This window comes from Equus asinus, chromosome 2, assembly GCF_041296235.1.
Source record: "Equus asinus isolate D_3611 breed Donkey chromosome 2, EquAss-T2T_v2, whole genome shotgun sequence".
Classification (NCBI taxonomy): Eukaryota; Metazoa; Chordata; class Mammalia; order Perissodactyla; family Equidae; genus Equus; species Equus asinus.
Window position 1 is genome coordinate 62,327,355 of NC_091791.1, and position 20,960 is coordinate 62,348,314.

The 20,960-nt window shown below is 37.7% G+C and overlaps 1 protein-coding gene and 1 pseudogene across 4 annotated transcripts in view; one reads left to right on the forward strand and one right to left on the reverse strand.

The window, feature by feature from the left end:
- Window positions 1–20,960, forward strand: part of VCL (vinculin) — a 97,080-nt gene that overhangs the window by 17,292 nt on the left and 58,828 nt on the right. For all 4 annotated transcript variants that reach the window (XM_070490656.1, XM_070490668.1, XM_014860621.3 and 1 more), the window contains exon 2: window positions 16,553–16,623. In XM_070490656.1, coding sequence (XP_070346757.1) covers window positions 16,553–16,623 — 71 coding nt within the window. The remainder of the gene's footprint in view (window positions 1–16,552; window positions 16,624–20,960) is intronic.
- Window positions 9,003–9,904, reverse strand: LOC123280432 (V-type proton ATPase subunit E 1 pseudogene; annotated as a pseudogene).

Consider the following 20,960-nt stretch of genomic DNA (forward strand, 5'->3'; position numbering starts at 1 on the left):
ACCAGAGTAATATTTTTGATGGGATCAGCTGTATAGAAGAATTCATAGGACATTTACCAACACCATATCCACCTAACAATTGATGAAGTATGTGTGCCCTGGGGAGAGAATTTGGATTTCTCCTAAGGAGGATTACCTAATTGTGTGATGATTATTTAAGCTTTTAGTATATTTGTTGATTACTAGACTTATGGAAACTTGCCTGCTAAGGTAGGAATTGACACTTTAAAATCAGATTCAACAATGAAACCCTTCCATATTCTCTCTCAATCTCGAGGGATTCTCTGCTGTTACATCTTCCATATAAACTCTCAGTTTGGGAAGGCTTCCATTTACGAACTAAATATAGATTTGTCTTGTTCTGTAATGAACCATTAGGAGTGAAGTTGATATTTACTAAGATAAATAATAATAGAATAATAATAATAAAAAATAATAATAATATAAATAAAATAAATAACAAATAATAGATAATAATATGAGATAAAAGGATTGTAGCTTAGTGTTTAGGTGCTCTGCCAGCATTGTCTTTAATACTTTCCTTAAAACAAAAACAACAACAATAAAATTAGATAGATGAATGAACAGACTCTCATTATAATGTAATTCTCTTAATTCTGACTAATTCTGTCTCTTCCTTTTTGCCCAACTGGGAATAAGTTATCTAAGATGGTAGAGCCAGAACTTACTAACAGGTGTCTATGGCACCTGTTCAACATTTAGGCTGCAGTATTGATATTTTGTATTAGTAAGCAAGTGAAACAAAAGTAAATATAGTCATGTGTCACTTAACGGGGCTATGTTCTGAGAAATGCATCATTAGGCGATTTTGTTGTGGTGCAAACATCATAGAGTGAACTTACAAAAACCTAGATGGGATAGCCTACGCACTTGGCTATTTGGTACTAATCTGTGAGACCACTGTTGTATATGTGGTCTGTCATTGACCAGAATGTCATTATACAGTGCAGTGTGGGACCGTAAACTTAATATTCCTGTAAAAGTCTATCTCCTGATTTAGGCCAAAGCTGTGTCTAATCTGTTAATGTTATATGAAGAGCAGTGACGAAATACGATCTGCAGAAGGCACAAACACAAATAGTATTGCTGGGGATGGTTGACAGCTTTTTTCTATCTGTGCATCTCAGCCAGTTTGATCTGGATGTGAGGCAGTGGTTCTCCTCTTTTACTTTTCAGCAAATTTAGAACTGAATCTGTGCTCAGCCCATATGTTGAGAAGAAAAGGTAAAAACATTAAGGAGAAAAGCCTAAAGATGAAATTTTGGGGGTTTATTTAATATAGGTACCATAGAACAAGAGTTTTTTCTATGAGCGTTTTAATTGGCAGCCTTAACCTTTTGACACATTAATATTACAAAACTTTGAAGTTCTAGTTCTGGCTGCTTGTAAGAAAGGTGTTCGTAGCTTGAACTAAGATATAGAGTAATTTGCTTATGGACCTAACTTTTTTTTTTTTTGGTGAGAAAGATTGGCCCAGAGCCAACATTTGTGCCATTCTCCTCTATTTTACGTGGGATGCTGCCACAGCGTAGCTTGACAAGCTGTGCTAGGTCCACGCCCAGGACCTGAGCTGGAGCAGAGTGTGGGAACTTTACTACGCCACAGGGCCGGCCCCACTTATGGACCTAATCTAATGGGTCAGAATGTCTTATTGTGGCCTGGAGCCAAATTCAATTACTGTCCTGTAAAAGTGACTCTGAGTAATCTCCAATTAGTAAGCAGGATGGCTCCCAACATTAGTGACAACGCTTAAAGACTCTTGCCATTAGGTTACTATTTCAAGGTTTGACCACACCTGTAAAAAAAAAAAAAAAGGCTATTTTGTTGGTCAGTGCTGGTTCAATTCTAAAAGCTAGTTGAGGCCAGATTGACTCAGTTGATTATTCCTAAACAAATAACAGTTACAGAACTGAAGCCCTAGTGAGCCTAATCCTTCTTGACTGTGGAAACTTTCCAGTTTCTGGAAAGGAAAACTGGAACATTTGGGGTTACTTGGTTAGACTGCATCCTGATGGTTTATATTTGCCCATTGTGAGCTTGAGGTTTACCTTCTCCTTCTTGCCATCTGATGGCTCCATAGAATTATAGAATCATGCAATGTAACAGCAGAAAACGTTAGATATCATTGAATCCCTCTACTTCATTTAAAAAAAAATACGAAAGTAGTTTAGGATTAGAGCATGGGTATGCTGATGTCTACACCACTATCTGAGTGATTTTAGGCAAGTCAGCTCACCTCTCCGTGCTTCTGTTCTTCATCTGTAAAATGAAATAGTAATGGTGCATACCTCCTAGGGTTGTTGTAAGGATTTAATGAAGTACTAAACAACTCCATTTATAGCATGTGCTCAATAAAAAAAATTTTTTTAAGTGGAAAAGGGAAGTCACAAATGAGTCCTGCAATGATGGAGGGAAAGAAAAAGGGACTAATGTTTATTTAGGACCTGTTATCTTCCAGGCCCTGTTTTAGGTGATTTACATATATATTAACATCCTTTAGCCCTGAGAGAGATTTTACTTTTCCCATTTTACTGTTAAGAAGACTGGGGCTCAAAGAGATTGTTATCTGCCAAGGACACAGAGCTAGCAGTAGCAGAGCAAGGTGAGATTCATTCCAGAGCCCCACTTCTTTTCCCGCCACTCCATGTTATGTTCCAGGATGTAGACTAGGTCCCAGTTTTCCTAACATAAAAATGAGTTGTTTTTCAAAAATTACAAATTGGTTTGAAGTTATTTTTCCATAGGGACAGTGTTACAAATGGTGGTTACATACCCAAGCTTATCTGCAAAAGCTACAATGTAATTGCATGTTTGTGAACTAAAACTGTTAAGAAAAAATGTTTTTGCAATTCTAGCTATGACAGCAGAAAAAGAGAAAAAATAAGAGTATATTTTAATTTCTGTGGAATGATACTATTTTGAGAAAAGTAGATTTGGTTAGAGTGCAGTGTGGAAGAAGATGGAGACTATTTTTAATGCTGGTGGAGCCTCCAGGATATTTTAAGGACTAAACATTTATAGCACAGAGATATCCTATATTTGATAACACTTTGATGGTATACAAAGCACATCCACCTGCACTGTTTCCTTATAATCATGTATGAAACAGATGGGACAGGTGATAGAATTGACCTAATTTCCCTTAGCAATATTTAGCTTGCTTTTTTTCATGTTTTTATCCATGATTTTTTTTTAATGGCCTGTGGGAGCCCAGCTAGAAATCTTAATAGAGTCATAGAGGATTAGTTTATAGGTGTATTGAGGAGAGAATGAAAATAAAAGAACAAAAGTCTTCCTGAGTTAATTGTGCAGGAATAGAAGGAATTAGAATGGAGAAGTTAAAGAGTATATATGGGCAGATATAAAAATGGTAGAGTTAAATGTTAACCTATTTTACTAATTATCTTTCTTTATCATTTTACTTATTTCAGTTGGCACTTATTTTTTGAGCACTTATGTGCCGGTGTGTCATGGCTATATGGGAAAAAGCAGTTCAGACCCTTCCCCTAAGGAATTTGTTCTCTACTTGAAGCATCTACTAAAGATTACAGTCAGATCATGAAAAGATCTTTTCCTCTCCACCAGTATTTATGCATATGTGATAGTTATTTAATTATGAAGTTAGTGGGACTGAGTTCCCATTTAAGTAATCTTTTTTATTATTTATTTATTTATTTATTGGTGAGGAAAATTCACCCTGAGCTAACATCCATTGCCAATCTTCCTCTTTTTTTTGTTTTTTTTTGCTTGAGGAAGATTAGCCCTGAGCTAACGTCTGTGCTAGTCCATCTCGGTTTTGTATGTGGGATGCCTGCACAGCATGGCTGATGAGTGGAGTGGGTCTGTGCCTGGGATCCAAATCTGCGAACCTGGGCTGCCAAAGCTGAGCGTGTGGAACTTTAACCACTTGGCCACGGGGCCAGCCCCTAAGTAATCTTTTTAATAACTAAAAAAATTGAAAAAAGTAAAGGAGATTGAGTGAAAAACAATCCTTTTATTTTCCCATTATTATTGCTTGATTTCCTGTCACTAGAGGCAGAACTAAAGAGTGAGAATTGGGAGTCCTTTATGTTATGTTATGTAGCGTTTGCTTATGTATATTTGAAGCCAAAATGGAAATCACTTTAAGTAGGGTTTGATAAACTCTAAGCAAGTATAGGAATATTTGTCACTTAACAACTTGCCTTGCTTGCAAGTTAGGAAGTGTACCTGAAAACACAGGAAGTGGAGCAAGAGGCTTAGATTCAAATTCAAGTTCTGCAACTAGATTGCCATGTTCTTTCTCACTCTGCAATTCTCTGTGAAAAGGAAGGAGTGTATCTTGTGTTTCTTTGAGAGAGGGGGAGAAAGTGGGGGGTGGGGAGAAGTTCCCTGTGCTGATGACCTGCTTTATTGTTAAATTGGTGGCCATCCAGAGCACAAATGTAAGTGATTGTGAAGTCTGCAGAAGAATTCTGAGTTGACAGGGAGAATGAAGTATCTGTAAATTGGAAGCCTGCCACAGTATCCTTATTAATAGAGATCTAGTGAGCAAGGCTGCTCTGCTAACATTTATCTAGCCTTAATTGATTCACTCAGTCTCATGGTGCGTTAGAATAAACAGCTGCCGCCAAGGCAGCTTAACACTAGTTCTAAGGAAAGTGTGTTGCGTCAAATGAGCTTACTTGAAATTAGAACTTGCCACCGACATGGTTCATCAGCTGTTTAACCCATTTGATTGTTTTCTCATTGATGCACATTAAATTGTTTTTGGCAATTGGTCAAAATTTGAACCATTTAGGCACTGGTGGTTTCTTCTTTATAGATTGTTATTTACCAACAATATTGTTTATACATTTCCAAAATTTAGTCTATGTTTTTCTGATTAGGAAGGCAGTACATAATCATTTAAAAAAAATCTGGAAAGTACAGAAAAAGATTAAGAGGAAAATAAAAATCATCTGAAATTCTACTTTCTGTGCTTTGTTTCCTTCCAGTCATTTTTTTGGTGTTGATATATATTTGGGGGTGAGTGAGACGTTTCAATATTAGTGAAATAGCTGAGGCATAAGTAAAATTTCATACGACACTCATGATATTAGGGAGCTTGTCTCATTCGCTGTGCTAAGACTGAATCTTTTTGTTAAATCAGGCAGCACAAACTCAGATGCCTGCAGGGCCAAATAGGTAATGAGTGAATCAGACCAGTTGTAGGACACTAGGGAGCAGGAGGGACTGTGGTAAACTGAAAAATGCAGGCCCTGATTGAAGACAGCTGCTACTGTCTTCAGCTTATTGTTGCCATATGGAAACAGGGCCTGGTATTACCAGATCTTACTGATATTCAGTAAAATCTGGAAATCTATATTTCTTTTTAATGTGAAATTTCCCATTTAAAAAAATATTTTGCAGGTCAGACAAAATAGGTCTGTGGGTTGCACTTGGCTTATACACTGCCATTTTGTCATTCCTGACATAAATACTTTCAGTCTTTCTCAGCTCTCACAAGAAGAGCACTTTGATAAAAGAAAATATTTAGAGAGGAGATAGATAAGGAATTTCTAAGAGTGGCTTCAGGAACTTTTCACTCTGTAGACACTGAGAGGGTTGCCTAGGATAGGAATGATAAACCGAGATACCCACAGTGACCTGGCAGTGACATAAATGACTGAAATGGTCTAGATGTTAAGATATAGGAAGTGATGCAGAGAGTATATTCCCCATTTGGAACATTTGGGTTCCAGCAAATTGTTTCCTTGCTGAAATGCAGCTCTAATGTGGTGAAATCTTTTGATACTTTAAGAGATGCCAGAAATTTGGATCTTTGTGAAATTTCATGATTTAAAAAAAAAAAAATGTGGATCAAACAAAAACCACCCTTGCTCCAAGTTCTGCACAAAGATCACTATTTCCCTAAGTATAACCTAATTCTATCATAGTTTAGTAGGCATTAAGAAATAAAGAATTCTTGGTCAAATGAATTTGAAGAATGGTGAATTAAAGAAAATTGAACAGATTTCCTGACTGAAGGTGTAGGGGAGGAGGACATTTCCTCTCCCCAAATGGGGGTTCGTCTGGCCGGAGAACGAATTAAATTCACATGAGACAGAACAGCAAGAGAAAATTAAACAAAGCTTTATGAGGACCATGGCCCTGGGCCTTTCTTCCTGAAGGAAGAAAGGGCACTGAAGAAGTGGGGTGCACAGAGTGGTTATGTACCCCCAAACAGGGTGTTTCACATGTGATTGAAATGTCCTTCCCACAATAGTCACAAGATTGCCCTGTCGGCACAGTGCTTGATGGACACAGCAGGTAGTGGTCTGCTATCTCGGTGGGCGTAGCCGGAGGCGTCTGTTGTCTTGAGCGGGTGGTCACAGGTGAGCGCAGCAATCAGTTCCTTGCCTAAGGAAAGATGCTTAATCCTTAAAGAAATGCCAGCGTTGGGAGGGGGAGGGAAGTTAGTTACAGGAGGTTACCAGACAAGCACAGTAAAATGCAGATTTAAGTCCTTGCCTTTGACCATGATTAAGAGTTTCTAGAGAGAAGGTCATCGCCTTTCTTCTTCCTGGTACAGAGAGGGAGGCACCTTTTACAGATAGAGATTTACCTTACAAATGTAAATGTGTCCTAACAAAGGGCAAGTTCCATTCCTCAGAGCCTCCTTCCCTGTCCCAGTTTATCAAAAGCAATCAGCCTCAGATAATTCTGATGCCAAAGAGACATATCTTGGGGTGGCCAATTTCAGGTCCCCACAAAGGTTATCTTAGATCCTTATACATACTACTATGCCTTAAATTTTCTAAGAAGGTATAACCCATAGATCCCACAGTTACAGTTATATCTCTATCTCTACTTGGTTCCCCTACCATTCCTCTTGTCTCTGAGGAAGAGGTGGTCTTCTTCCTCGTAAAGGTTAATCTCTCTACCTACTTTCCAGATTCTATCCCTGCCTCTTCAGGGACCTTGCTTCATAATCCGTGTTTTGTTTCCTGCCTCCTTTCTTTCAGAGTATCAACATTCTTGGTTTTCTTCTATTTAAACAAAATAATTACCCTTTGCTTATACCATACACAAAAATAAACTCCAAATAGATCATGGACTTAAATGTAAGAGCTAAAACTATAAAATTCTTAGAATGAAACATAGGGGTAAATCTTTATAACCTTGGTTAGGCAAAACCTTCTTAGACACTATACCAAAAGCACAAGGAACAAAAGGAAAAATAGATAAATTGGACTTCATCAAAATTAAAAACTTTTGTGCTGCAAAGGACATCATCAAGAAAGTGAAAAAACATTTCACAGACTGGGAAAAGGTATTTGCAAAAGATATGTAACCTAATTAAAATATGATAAAGGATCTCAATAGACATTTCTCCAAAGAAGATACGCAAATGGTCAATAAACACATAAAAAGATGCTCATCATCATTAGCTATCAAGGATATGCAAATCAAACCACAGTGAGATACCACTGCACTAGGATGGTTATAATAAAAAAGATAATAACAAGTATTGCCAAGGATGTGGAGAAATTGGAACCCTCATACATGCTGGTGAAATGTTAAATGGTACAGCCTCTTTGGAAAACAGTCTGGCAGTTCCTCAAGCAGTTAAACATAGAGTTACCACATGATCCAGCAATTCTACCCCTGGATATATACCCAAGAGAAACGAAAACAGATATCCACACAAAAACATGTACACTAATGTTACAGCATTATTCATAATAGCCAAAAAGTGGAAATAATCCAAATGTCCAGCAACTGATGAATGATAAACAAAAGGTAATGTAACCATACAGAGGAATATTATTTGGCAATAAAAAACAATGAAGTACTGGTTAATGCTACAACATGAAAGAAGCCAGTCACTAGAGATCACATATTGTATGATTCCATTTATATCCAATATCCAGAATAGGCAAATCTATAGAGACAGAAAGTAGGTGAGTGGTTGCCTAAGGCTGGATGTGGGTGGAGGAGGGTTGGGGATAAATGAAGTGGGTGGGTGCTAATGGGTTCTTTTTGGGGTGATGAAAATGTTCCAAAATCGATTGTGGTGATGGTTGCACAACTCTATGAATATGCCAGAAACCACTAGCCTCTCTTTGGCAGTTGACACTATTGACTGTTCGTTCACTTTCTTCCACTTTCTATTCCTTTGGCTTTCATGACACAGTTCTGCCATTCCCCTTACCCACCTCTCAGATGTTTCCTTCTCTGCTCTTTTCACCAGCTTATTCTTCCACCAACTGCAATCTATTTCTTCAGTTCAGGCAAGTAAACTGAGGAACTATCTATTCAATTGCTTATTGAACATTTGCTTATCTCCGTCTGAACATCCCATAGGTACTAATTAGTTTCCTTCTCAGATCTGGCTGGCTTCTCTATTACCTGTGTTACGAAGTCACTTGAGTCAGGAGCCTGGAAGTCATCCTAGATTTCTCCTTCACCCTCCACGTGGAGAGAGTCATATCTTACGTCTGCCCTCATATCCATCCATACTGCTGCTGTTTTAGTGCATCTTTATTTTTCACTAAGACTGTAAGCTCTCTGAGATTGGGGGCCATGTGTATTTTCTTCGTCACTGTCTGTAATACCTGGCACATGGTATATTATATAAATACATATTTTCATATAAACCTTTTGTTTTAATAAATAAAACATAGTCGTGGCTTAGATTTTAAATAAGATTTACAGATGAGAAACACTTCTAGGCCCAAACAGGTAACAGTGAAGCTACTACTGCTGGAAGGAATGCATACCTCATATGCATTTTAAGCTTAAAGAGCAGAGACTTAATGGCAGAGAACACATACACGTCACCCTGTAAACTAGATAACTGGAACCAGAGGAAGAGCAGAAGACTCAGTGAAGTTCATGCAACCACCTTTATGCTGCAGAACCAACTAAAAGTTGTGTTATTTTTACATAAGCTAGAGGTAGGTTTCCTGATCACATTAAGTGAAACTTTCTCCCATTGTTAAGTTAAGCCAAGGACATTAGCTACAGAAGGGTATCCACTGATAAGTATGGTTTATTAGAACAGCACAGGGGAAGCTATGTAGATAATCTTGTTTCTTCAAATAGCAGAAACTTCTGCATCATAGCGGTAGAGCAGTGGATGAGCTCCACCTCCCAAGGCTTAGTTCAAAAATTTCCTGTTGGCATTTGCACCAAACAAGGCTACCTGTACTTCTGGCATCATCTGCTGGGCTATGAGATCCTGCTGGCTTTCCGGGGTATTGGAAACATTTACTTTACAATCCCCATTATAGATTGCAACTCCACCAGGTATTTTCTCAGGCAGGTAGGCCTCCTGATCAGTTTGGACATCAACATCATCTTTGTTGGTGATTTTGTAAATAGGGATTGCTTTTTGCACTGCAACCTTTACCAGAGGGAAATCCTGTCTCCTGCAATGAACAATCGTTCGGGGCTCCCACAACTGGTATGAACTCTGGAGGACCAATAGGACTTGGTACCTGGCTGCATCTTTTACCACTTTGCTGAGTCTGTTTTGCTTCATTTAGTAGGTCTGTAGTAAGGTCATCTCTTGCTCTGAGGACTTTGAGCCTCGCTTGATTCATCAAATTGGACATCTGAATTTTGTGCTATTGCTCAATCTGCTTTTCTTTCTTCTCATAGTATTCCATGATCTTCAGTCTTTGGGTTTGTACAATAAGACCTTTCTTATCATTGAATTCTTTTGCTTTCAAATCTATTTCTTCTGCTTTCTCATTGGCTTCTTGTTCAGTAAAAGCTATCATATGCTTAATCTGCTTTTACATGTCAGCATCACTGTGGGTCATGGCGAAAGTGATGCTAGGCCAGTGGGCAGCTGGCTCGAGTTTAGGTCTGAAGGAAGTGGTGGAAGGCAGGAGAGAGGAAAAGCCCTATAAACATTTGCTTGAATAAAGGAACTAACAAATGAACTTGTCTTCTAGTTTTCTTCCCTCTGGTCCATTCTTGCTGCTGAATTTTTCTTGTTGAAATGCAAACCTAATGTCTTTTGCTTAGAACTATTAAATAATTTCCCATTGTTTAGAGAATAAAGTCTAAGCCCATTGCATACAATGCCCTCCCTGATGTGGCCCCTTGCTGCTTCTCCAATTTTCTAGTCTCTCCACACCTCTCCTCCACCCAATTCCCTGTGTTCCACCCATGTGGATCTGTGTTCCTTGAGCTGGCCATGCTTTCACATATGCTGACCCATTACTGGAAAGCTCTCCTTTCTTCTCTGAATCCCATTACTCCTGGAGAACTCTTATCAGCCTTCTTAGACTTTCTTTTCCTCCGTGAAATCTCCTGTATCTCACTGATGCAGAACTGAAACTTGGATGTAACTCTATCAGAGCATGCATTGCACTGTTACAATGATTTGTTTAAGCGTTTGTCTGTCTGAGGGGCAAGGACTGAGTCTCTCTTATTTTTCTGTTCCCATCATACAGAGTGTGTACACAGTGCCTACCACGTAGGAAGTGTTCAATAAGTGCTTGATTAAATGAATGAACTGGAAATCAGAGTAAGTTAGAGAATCCTAGTTTTTCTGGATATATGACTTTTTGAACACCTGACTCTGGCATATCATCTGTGACTGATACAAAAGATACCAGGGAGGGGGTGGATGGATCACAAGTCCATCACTACTGCAGGAAAGCAACCAAAGGCGTTGCTGATGGTGAGTCACATACATTATCATTATCCTTGTAAGGCCTAGGCGTGGTACCGAACACAGCTGCATAACAGAATGGCTGTTAGTTTAATAAATTGATCAGCCTAAGAGTTATGCCATAAGAAACACTGATTGGAGCCAAACTAAGTACAGGCATATGGGTGTACATTCCCTTGTCTGGTCACAAATGAATTGGTCACAGTCAATTGTCCCTGTAGCTTGGCCCACTGTAACTTTAACTCTGAGTTAGGCTTATGTTTTCATCGTTTGTATCTTCTTATCTAAATACATTAAGAATTTCTGTTGATTACCATCTCCTTGCCACCTTTTTAAGGCATTGCTCTATAATTACCAGTTACACTGTGCAAATCAATAACACAAGTCCTCCCTGCTGCGTGTTGTCTTCCTGTTTTCTTATACTTAGTCTAACTAAGGGAGACGTCTTCATTAACATATTTTTTAGTCTGCGTTGTGACTTGAACCAGCCAAGCTATTTTTGCTGGAAAGAAACCAAATCTTTCTACATTACTGACCCAAATTGAGTAGATGGTGATAAAAGGAGTAAGAATAACAAGAGCAGAAGAGAAAAGGCCTCTTGCATAGAATTTTGAACTAAAGTCACATACTGAACAAAAGATATTTAAATTGTTGAATAATGTAAGAGCTCTTCAAAAGAAACAGGGCTTCCTGCCAAGCCCCCTGAAAATGCCTCCAGGCCTCTTACTCATTCACTACCATTATTTCAGTTTATAGGTCTAAAGATGCTTTATTTCTTATCTCATTCTCTTCCCACCACCTAGCGGACACATAGTTGGCACTTACTGCCTGTTTATTGAAGTGAATGGAATTGGGCCTCAAAAGTTAAAGGCAATTCTCTGAAGAAGAAAATACAAGAGAAATAATTTTAGCAGTGAATAAAAGCAACAAATCTGAGTTTCAGCAATGCAATAAAGTTTGGAAGCAAAAAAATGTATTTGCTATAAAGTTAGATTACTTTGAAAGCATTGTTTTTAAATGCTAATCTGGAAAACCTGCTCAGAACTTTGACTATAACTAAGACCTATGTGTCATTTTTTTCTCTGCAATTTTTTTTACCCTTTAACATATGGTTCTTTTTTACAGAGGGGATAAGATTTATTTTAAGGTTAAACAATCAGGGGCCAGCCCCGTGGCCAAGTGGTTAAGTTTGCGTGCTCCACTTCTGCAGCCCAGGGTTTCGCCAGTTTGGATCCTGGACATGGGCATTGCACCGACATGGCACCGCTCGTAGAAGGACCCACAACTGAAAAATAGACAACTATATACTGAGGGGATTTGGGGAGAGAAAAAAAAAAGCAGAAAAAAAAAATCAGGCATCTACTTTAATCTCACCATCATAAAACATAGATAAAATATACTGGAAGTGAGAGCTTTTAGATTTTGTACTTATTAATCATTTTATACCTTGTCTTGTTCCCAAAAGGAATTTGAGGTAGTAAATGAGGACTTAAGGTAGAAAAGATAAATTTAAAGGTAAGTTTCCTTTATCAGAGAGCTAAAAGGGAGTTTGGCTAACCCACAGTACACCTACAGAGATCACCTACAGAGATCACATAATGGTAGAATAAATACTTGAGTAGTTAAATGATTTATTTCAGGTCACATAGCCATTTATTAGCTAAGCTGGAACTAGAAACCAAGTCACCAAATTCCCGTGCAGGTGCTCTTACCATGTATGTAGTAAAAACATTTGGCTTAGCCACCCAAGTGTTTTCATGACCTGGTACTGCACAGGTTCAAGGAGTATTTGTTAAGGTTATTACTGACCTGCTTGTTTGCAAAGTTGTAGACTATATTAGGAATCATATTCTTCCCCATACTAAGGCTGACCTCCAGGAATAATGTTTTTCCACAAGCTGTGAAGATTCCTATTGGTTAACAGAGAGCGTTTTGTGAATTAATCCCTTTCTTAATTGTTCTACTTTATTTTTATTTGGTAAAGATGGGTGCTGTAGAAACTTTCTGTTTTGATGGTGTGAAGAGAGAGGAGGGAAGTGCATTTTCTGTCATCTCCTGGTTGATGGCTTAGAAATGTGGAGCTTTGTCTTTGACTCTCCTAGATAGGCTTTGCCAGTTGTTCATATAGGAGATGCCTTTCTCGTCCTGTGTATCTTTAGAAACTGGCTTCTTTGGAAGTTCTTGACTTGATACTTCAGTGATAAGATAGTGAATTGGAAAGATTTAGAATACAGGATGACAACCTTTGAATAAATGGGCAGGTTAATTACATATTCCTCTCTGCCTTCACTTGGCATACAAAGCCCTTCCCAGGCTGACTCTTTTCTAGCCTCCTTTCCTTTGCTGAAGCCACACCAGTCTGTTCTTGTCTAGTCAACCATGTACTCAAACACATACAAGCCTTTGCTTGTGCTCCTCTTTCTGCTTGGGCTGTCTGATCCCTCTCTTCTCCACCTGCAACTTCTGTCTTTCCAGGCCCAGCTCCTTTCTTCTGTGAAGAGACCACAGCTCTGAAGAGTGAATTAGAAGAAGGAAGAATCTGGAGGCAGGAAGACCAGTTTTAGGAGACAATGAAAGTCCCATAGATCTGAGCTGTTCGATATGGTAGCCACTAGCCACATGTGGTAATTTAAATTAATTGAGAGAAGTCAGTCTGAAAAGTCTGTGTACTGTATGATTCCAAATATATAACATTCTGGAAAAGGCAAAACTATAGAGACAGTAAAAATATCAGTGGTTGCCAGAAGTTTGGGGGTGGGGAGGAATGAAGAGGCAAGGAGGGATAAATATTTTTACCCCCTGCTCTATCCCCAGTACCTAGAACAGTGCCTAGCACATGTAGTTATAGTCAATAAATGTTTAATAACACTGAAGAACTGAATATTTTCTAAGGGAGATAGAAACTCACTGCCTTTCTTCCCCTCTTCTATCTGTCTGTCCTTCTGTGTGTGTGTAAGAAAAGGAACCTCCATGTGTGTAAAATCCTGTCAGGCCCTTTATGATTAGTATGAACTAGTGACTTTGTTGCTGAACTTCATTTTTTACTTCATGGAATCTTGGCCCACAGCTTTTTGAATGGTTGATTTTAGTTGGAAAATATAGTGAACAATACATCTGGAAATGTTCTGTCATGTTTTGATCTGAGAAACTCTAGAGAACCAGCTGCTGATTTGAAAGGCTTTTATTATGATACAGACAGTCTGTTGTCTACAAAAGCACTGGCTGTTACACAGTGGTGTATGTGTGTTGCTTTTTTCTGAGCTATTAACTTGAGAGAAAAATCTTGTATTCATTAACTTATGCATGACTTGTATTCCCTGAGAATAGTTTATTGTGTTATTTTCTTTAGCTGATTTATTGTACATTTAGGGATTTTTTTTACTTGTTTTTTTTCTTTAAACTCAATCAAAAGTTAAATGGTTAAATAGTAGGGTTGACATATTTTACGTTCTGGGTTTAAAAAATTTCACATATTTCTGCATTAAAATGTGGTTTATATTTATGTCTTAGCACTCCCAGGTAGCTTTATATTGATAAAATGGGTGAATTTCACTATTTGCTGTATTAAAGTGTACTTCTTCTAGAGTACTTTATGTGACATAGTGAAAGAAAAGTTGACATCCAAGCCCTGCATAAGAATAATTTTGAAGAAAGTAAGTATGTGTACCATTGGTGGTTTAATAAATAATGTGCACATGCACACAATATGATTAGTGTGACTTTTAATATTTTGATTAAAAAAAATTTTTGGCCATTACTATTGGGAAGGTTTGTATAAAATGATAGATAATTACTAAAATTATTAGGCAGCAAATAATTGCACCTAAATAACCCAGAGTAACATTTTAATATTACTTTTTAAGATTTTTTTATTTTTTCCTTTTTCTCCCCAAAGCCCCCCGGTACATAGTTGTGTATTCTTCGTTGTGGGTTCTTCTAGTTGTGGCATGTGGGACGCTGCCTCAGCGTGGTCTGATGAGCAGTGCCATGTCCGCGCCCAGGATTCGAACTAACGAGACACTGGGCCGCCTGCAGCGGAGCGCACGAACTTAACCACTCGGCCACGGGGCCAGCCCCCTTAATATTACTTTTTAAATTATGAAAATTGTATATTCACATTTCAGGAATGAGAAAACAGGAACTACAGATACAAATTCACTCAAAATTTCCTCCCCAGAATTAATACAACCACTCTTAACATTTTGTTTTGCCTTATACATATGGATTTTCTTGGTTTGTTGTTATTATAGTATATTTATTATTTTTTATTCCTCCTTTTAAATGAAATATAATGTTTTAAACATTTCCCGCTGGTGCTGAGTCTTTGTAACCATTGTTTTAATGGCCTCACGTACTCAATCTAATGATGTATCTTAATTTACTTAACTGTTCCTCATTGTTGGATAAGTTATTTAAAAAATATTTCGACTTTTATAACTAACATGATAGTGAGTACTTTTGTGAATATTGTTATTACCACATTTGATATTATTGCTTATAGGGTATATTCTCAAAAGTGGAATTCCTAGATATGACTTTTGTTTTTGGTGGGGAAGATTGGCCGTGAGCTAACATCTGTTGCCAGTGTTCCTCTTTTTGCTGGAGGAAGATTGTTGCTGAGCTAACATCTCTGTCAGTCTTCCTCTATTTTATATGTGGGATGCTGCCACAGCATCGCTTGATGAGATGGGGCATAGGTCCATGCCTGTGATCCAAATCCTTGAACCCTGGGCTGCCAAAGTGGAACGTGCAATCTTAACCACTACGCCACCAGGCTAGCCCCTAGATATGACATTTTTTATGTTTTATTTATTTTTTTATTAAGGTTATGAAAGTTAACATCCTTGTGAAATTACAGTTGTACATCATTATTAGTCTTGTTGTAGGTACACCACTTCACCCCTAGTGCCCTCCCCCTACCCCCGTTTCCCCTGGCAACCACTGATCAGTTCTCTTTGTCCATATGTTAACTACCACCTATGAGTGGAGACATACAGAGTTCGTCTTTCTCTGTCTGGCTTATTTCACTCAACATAATACCCTCAAGGTCTATCCATGTTGTTGTGAATGGGACGACTCTGTCCTTTTTTATGGCTGAGTAGTATTCCATTGTATATAATACCACATCTTCTTTATCCAATCATCAATTGCTGGGCACTTAGGTTGGTTCCATGACTTGGCTATTGTGAGTAATGCTGTGATGAACATAGGGGTGCATGGAACTTTTGGAATTGCTGATTTCAGGTTCTTAGGATAGATACCCAGTAGTGGGATGGCTGGGTCATAAGGTTTTATGTTTTATTTTTTATGACATACACTAGCAAAGGATTTTCCCAAGAGAATATACCAGTTTACATTACCACCAGCAGGGTGTAAAACTATTCCATTGTAACATTCAGCATTATATATTATTTCTTTTAAAGTTATTCTATAAGTAGGGAAAAAATCATATTGATTACTAGTGAAGTTGTATATTTTCATATGTTTGGTTTCTAGTTTCAGAGTCATAATTGCTTCACATATTTTTCCCAGTTCTAGTAACATCAATTTTTTCTGTATAGACATTTTAGCCTACCTAACTTGATTCATGTACTCCATGTACTGTTAAACATAACAACCACACACACATTCTCAATGATGAATTTCTCTTTTTTTCTCATGTGCTCACTGATGCCTTCAAATTAATTGCTCTAGAGAGGGGTTAATATTGTGTTTGTACTCCATGTTATTATCCATGTGTATTGTGGAAGCACATATGGGAGCAATCTTGATAATTTCAAGTGATAGATTATATGTAAAGTATATGTTTCAAATATGTTTAAGTAATAGTTTTAAAGTCTGAGAATTTATATTTGGGTTGTGAATCTTTTCCCCCTGTAGGTTGGAAAAGAGACTGTTCAAACCACTGAGGATCAGATTTTAAAGAGAGATATGCCACCAGCATTTATTAAGTAAGTAATTAAAACCGTTTTCTATTGCTAAGCAGAATAATTTCTTGTTAGAAAAGAAAAGTGATTCCAGGATTTTTTTACCTTTTTGAAAAATATATATAAAGCTCTGTTTACAATTGAACTTTCAATTTTTTGTCTTTTGCCACTCAGGCTTCCTGCTGTTGATTTTATTCACTGGTCTTAGGCATTTTTGACATCATAATTTCTCAGAAAACCATTATTTCTGAGTTTTGTTTTCCAGAATGGAAAGGATTCAGAAACATTCTGACCTTAGCTTGCGTGAATCTAAATTGTATTTTAAAACACCTTTGCTTGGGGATAAGGGAATAACTGTAGATACTAAATTTAAAAAAAAATTATTGTGACATATTTCAGGAGCATTTTAAGTTATACTTACATATTGCCTAGTATTCCTGCAAATAATTTCCAGACATTTGGCCTCTCCTATGTAAGGCAAGCAGAGATACTAACTTTTGCTTAGCTAAAGCTTTTCAGGTTCTTGATTATGTTGTCTTTGACTAATGACTTTGTTATTTTTTTTCCTAAAGATTGGCACCTAAGCTAACAACTGTTGCCAATCTTTTTTTTTTTCTGCTTTTTCTCCCCAAATCCCCCCAGTACATAGTTGTATATTTTAGTTGTGGCATGTGGGATGCCACCTCAGCATGGCCAAATAAGTGGTGCCATGTCCACGCCCAGGATCCAAACTGGCGAAACCCTGAGCCACTGAAACGGAGTGTGAGAACTTAACCACTCGCCACAGGGCCGGCCCATGACTTTGTTTTATATGGCAGTCAAGTCCTAAGTAAAAGTAAAGGCTGATGCATAAGACAATTAAAAAAAAAAATAGAACCTCTACAATCAATAAGAATAAGTCTATGTAGTTAAAAAAAGGGGGGGGGGGGCGGAAGGACTTGAATAGTCACTTCAAAAGAGAGGAACTCCAGATGAGTAAATCTATGAAAAGGTGCTGCATCTCATTAGTCATCAGAGAAGTACAAATTATTCTTTTATAAACCCCTAAGTTAAGAAGTCTGATAACAATAATGTCAATTGTTGATGAGGGTGTGGAAAAATTGGAAATCTCCTGCACTGCTGTTGGGAATGTATATTGGTGCAGCCACTTTGGGAAACAGTTTGGCATTAGTAAAGCAGAAAATAGGCAATTCCACTCCCAGGTATGTTTCCTAGAGAAACTTATGCCTATGCACACTAGGATCCATATAAAAAAATATTGATATCAGTATTGTTCATGATGACCCACTGGTCTATCTACAGTAAAATGGATGAAAACAATTATGGTATAGTCATAAATTGGAGTATTAATCAGTAATAAAAAGGAATGAGAGTTTTTCATTTTAAAATGGCTGATTTTGTGAATTTCACCTGAATTTAAAAAAAGAATGAATGAATCTCAAAAATAATTGAGGGAACTGAATGATAGGTAGAAAGATAAGATAGGGCGTAGGTAGGTTCCATTTATTTAAAGTTCAGAAACATATAGAAATAAACTATGTTGTTTAGGGTTACCTATTTATATAGTAATAAGATAAAGATGAGTGAGGAAATAATGATCACAAAAGTCAGGGTAGTGGTACCTCTGGGAGGAAGGAGGAGGGTTATATTCAGGGAGAGGCGCACAGGGGCTTCTAAAGTGGTGATAATGTTCTATTTCTTGACTTAAGTGTTGAGTTACATGAGTGGTGGTTTTATAATTATTCATTATATTATACAAATATTTTATGCAATTTTCTATATGTATGTTATATATCACAATTTTAAATAAAGCAAGAAATGTTCCTTTATTTTTATCCTCCTTATGTTCTATTATTTTCATTGAACAGATGCAAAATTTCACCCATACTGATGTCTTCTAATTTCTAACTTACTTGAGTGGGTGCTTCTACAGAACTATGTTTCTGTTAATTCTGCAAAATGTTCATATGTCAGGAAGTAAGGTACCAGAAGCATCTGTTTTTTGTAGAGTCTGTTTTGTGGGAATATCTTTTTTAACTTGCTTTCATTGGACTTGGAGACCTCCAGGGTTTCTTCTAGCTCTAACTAGTATGAGCCTACTTTGTTTGTGTGCCATTCCATCAGCATGGTAATATGAAGAGGAATCCTGTGCTGTCAGTAAACATATTATAGTTAAACTTCAATTTACCTTATATTAAAATCACAGCTCTAGCTTGTACCTGTTTGTCCCTCACCCTCTGGAAGGTACAGAGTATAGTGAGAGAGTATACAGGGGGTTTCCAAATCAGGTGGGTAGTTGGACTAGATGACTCTACATAAAGTTCTTTCAACCTTGACGTTTAAGTCTATGAAAATCATTTGATTGGGAAAATAATTTTTTCGGAAACTCATTTCTGCTCATTCCCAGAAATATACCCTTAAAATATGGTATGTGCTCTCACAGCCTTCCTTGGGGATTTAGAAACATTAAGGAGTGTACCCTGGGTATAACTTTTTTCTTAAAGTAGGTAACGTTAAAACAAAACAAAACAAAACAAAACTTCATTGATCACCCTTGGTGGTAACAATGACACCAACCCTCACTGTGTTAATTGGGAATTTAAAGAAAAGAATTAAGCATTTATTCTGCCTTTTCAGAGCTTCCTAAAAGAATTAAAAATAGAACTACCATATGATCCAGCAATTCCACTTCTGGGTATTTATCCAAAGGAAATCTACTAGCTCGAAATGATATCTACACCCCCATGTTCATTGCAGCATTATTTACAATAGCAAAGACAAGGAAACAACCTAAGTGTCCATCGATGGATGAATGGATAAAGACAATTTGATATATACACACAATGAAATATTCAGCCATAAGGGCCAGCCCTGTGGCCAAATGGTTAAAGTTCCGTGCACTCTGCTCTGGGGGGCTGGGTTCGTGGATTTGGATCCCAGGCGTGGACCTACTCTGCTCATCAGCCATGCTGTGAAGACATCCTACATACAAAGTAGAGGAACATTGGCACAGATGTTAGCTCAGGGCTAATCTTCCTCAAGCAAAAGAGAAAACGAAGATTGGCAACGGATGTTAGCTCAGGGTGAATCTTCCTCACCAAAAAAAAAAAAAAAAAAAAAATCAGCCATAAAAATGAAGAAAATCCTGCCATTTGCAACAACATGGATGGACCTGGAGGCCATTATGCTAAGTGAAATAAGGTAGACAGTGAAAGACAAATATTGTATGATCTCACTTATATATGGAATCCAAGAAAAACTGAACACATAGATACAGAGATTAGTGGATGCCAGAGCAGGAGATGGGAGGTAGATGAAATGAGTGAAGGTGGTTAAAAGGTACACGCTTCCAGTTATAAGATAAATAAGTCTTGGGGATGTAATGTACAGCGTGGTGACTATAGTTAATAGTACTGCATTGTGTATTTGAAAGTTGCTAAGAAAGTAGATCTTAAAAATGCTCATCATGACAAAAAAATTTGTAACTATCCTGCCTTTCCTGTACAGACTTTATTTCACAGTAGCCTGATAGCCCTAGTTGATGAGGGGAATTCTAACCAATAAATGTGGAATAAATGACAGAATTAGAAAGTCATCATTGTGCAACTTTTAATGAAACAATTAATTTAGGTAAGGATCATCAATGGATGAAACCATTCAAAGGTTTTAACCTTTATTGTACCATGGGGGAAAAGCCTAATCTTCTTGGGGAGTCACAAAAAAACATTATGTTATGACCAACTGAAATATTTACTGAGCAGTGTTTAAAAAGCACATAACTGAAGGGCTTGCCCAGTGGCAAAGTGGTTAAGTTCGCGTGTTGTGTTTTGTTGTCTTGGGGTTCGCCGGTTTGGATCCTGGGAGCAGACCTATGCACCGCTTATCAAGCCATGCTGTGGCAGGCGTCCCACACATAAAAGTGGAGGAAGGTGGGCACAGATGTTAGCTCAGGGCCAGTCTTCCTCAGCAAAAAGAGGAGGATTGGTGGCAGATGTTAGCTCAGGACTAATCTTCCTCAAAAAGAAAAAGCACATAACTGAATATGTTACACTCTGAAATGTTACCTGAAAATAGCCTGGATGGCTGTGGTTGTCAAACACATTTGGGGGCAAATAAATATTCTGCAGATTAAAATATGATGGCTTTTTAGGCCTTTCTTTAGAATGCAAAATGAAGCAGAAAATAACTTTAGTAGACGCCTTGACTGGGAAGGGGAGAGGACAGAGAGGGAAACAGATGGAAGCAATTAATGACATCCTTGGAACTATTGACTAGGACATACTTTTGGGCTGTTTGCTTGATGTTTTGAAGTTTCCAGGGCATGATAGACTGAAGCTTCCTCTGATAGCCACACTCACAAG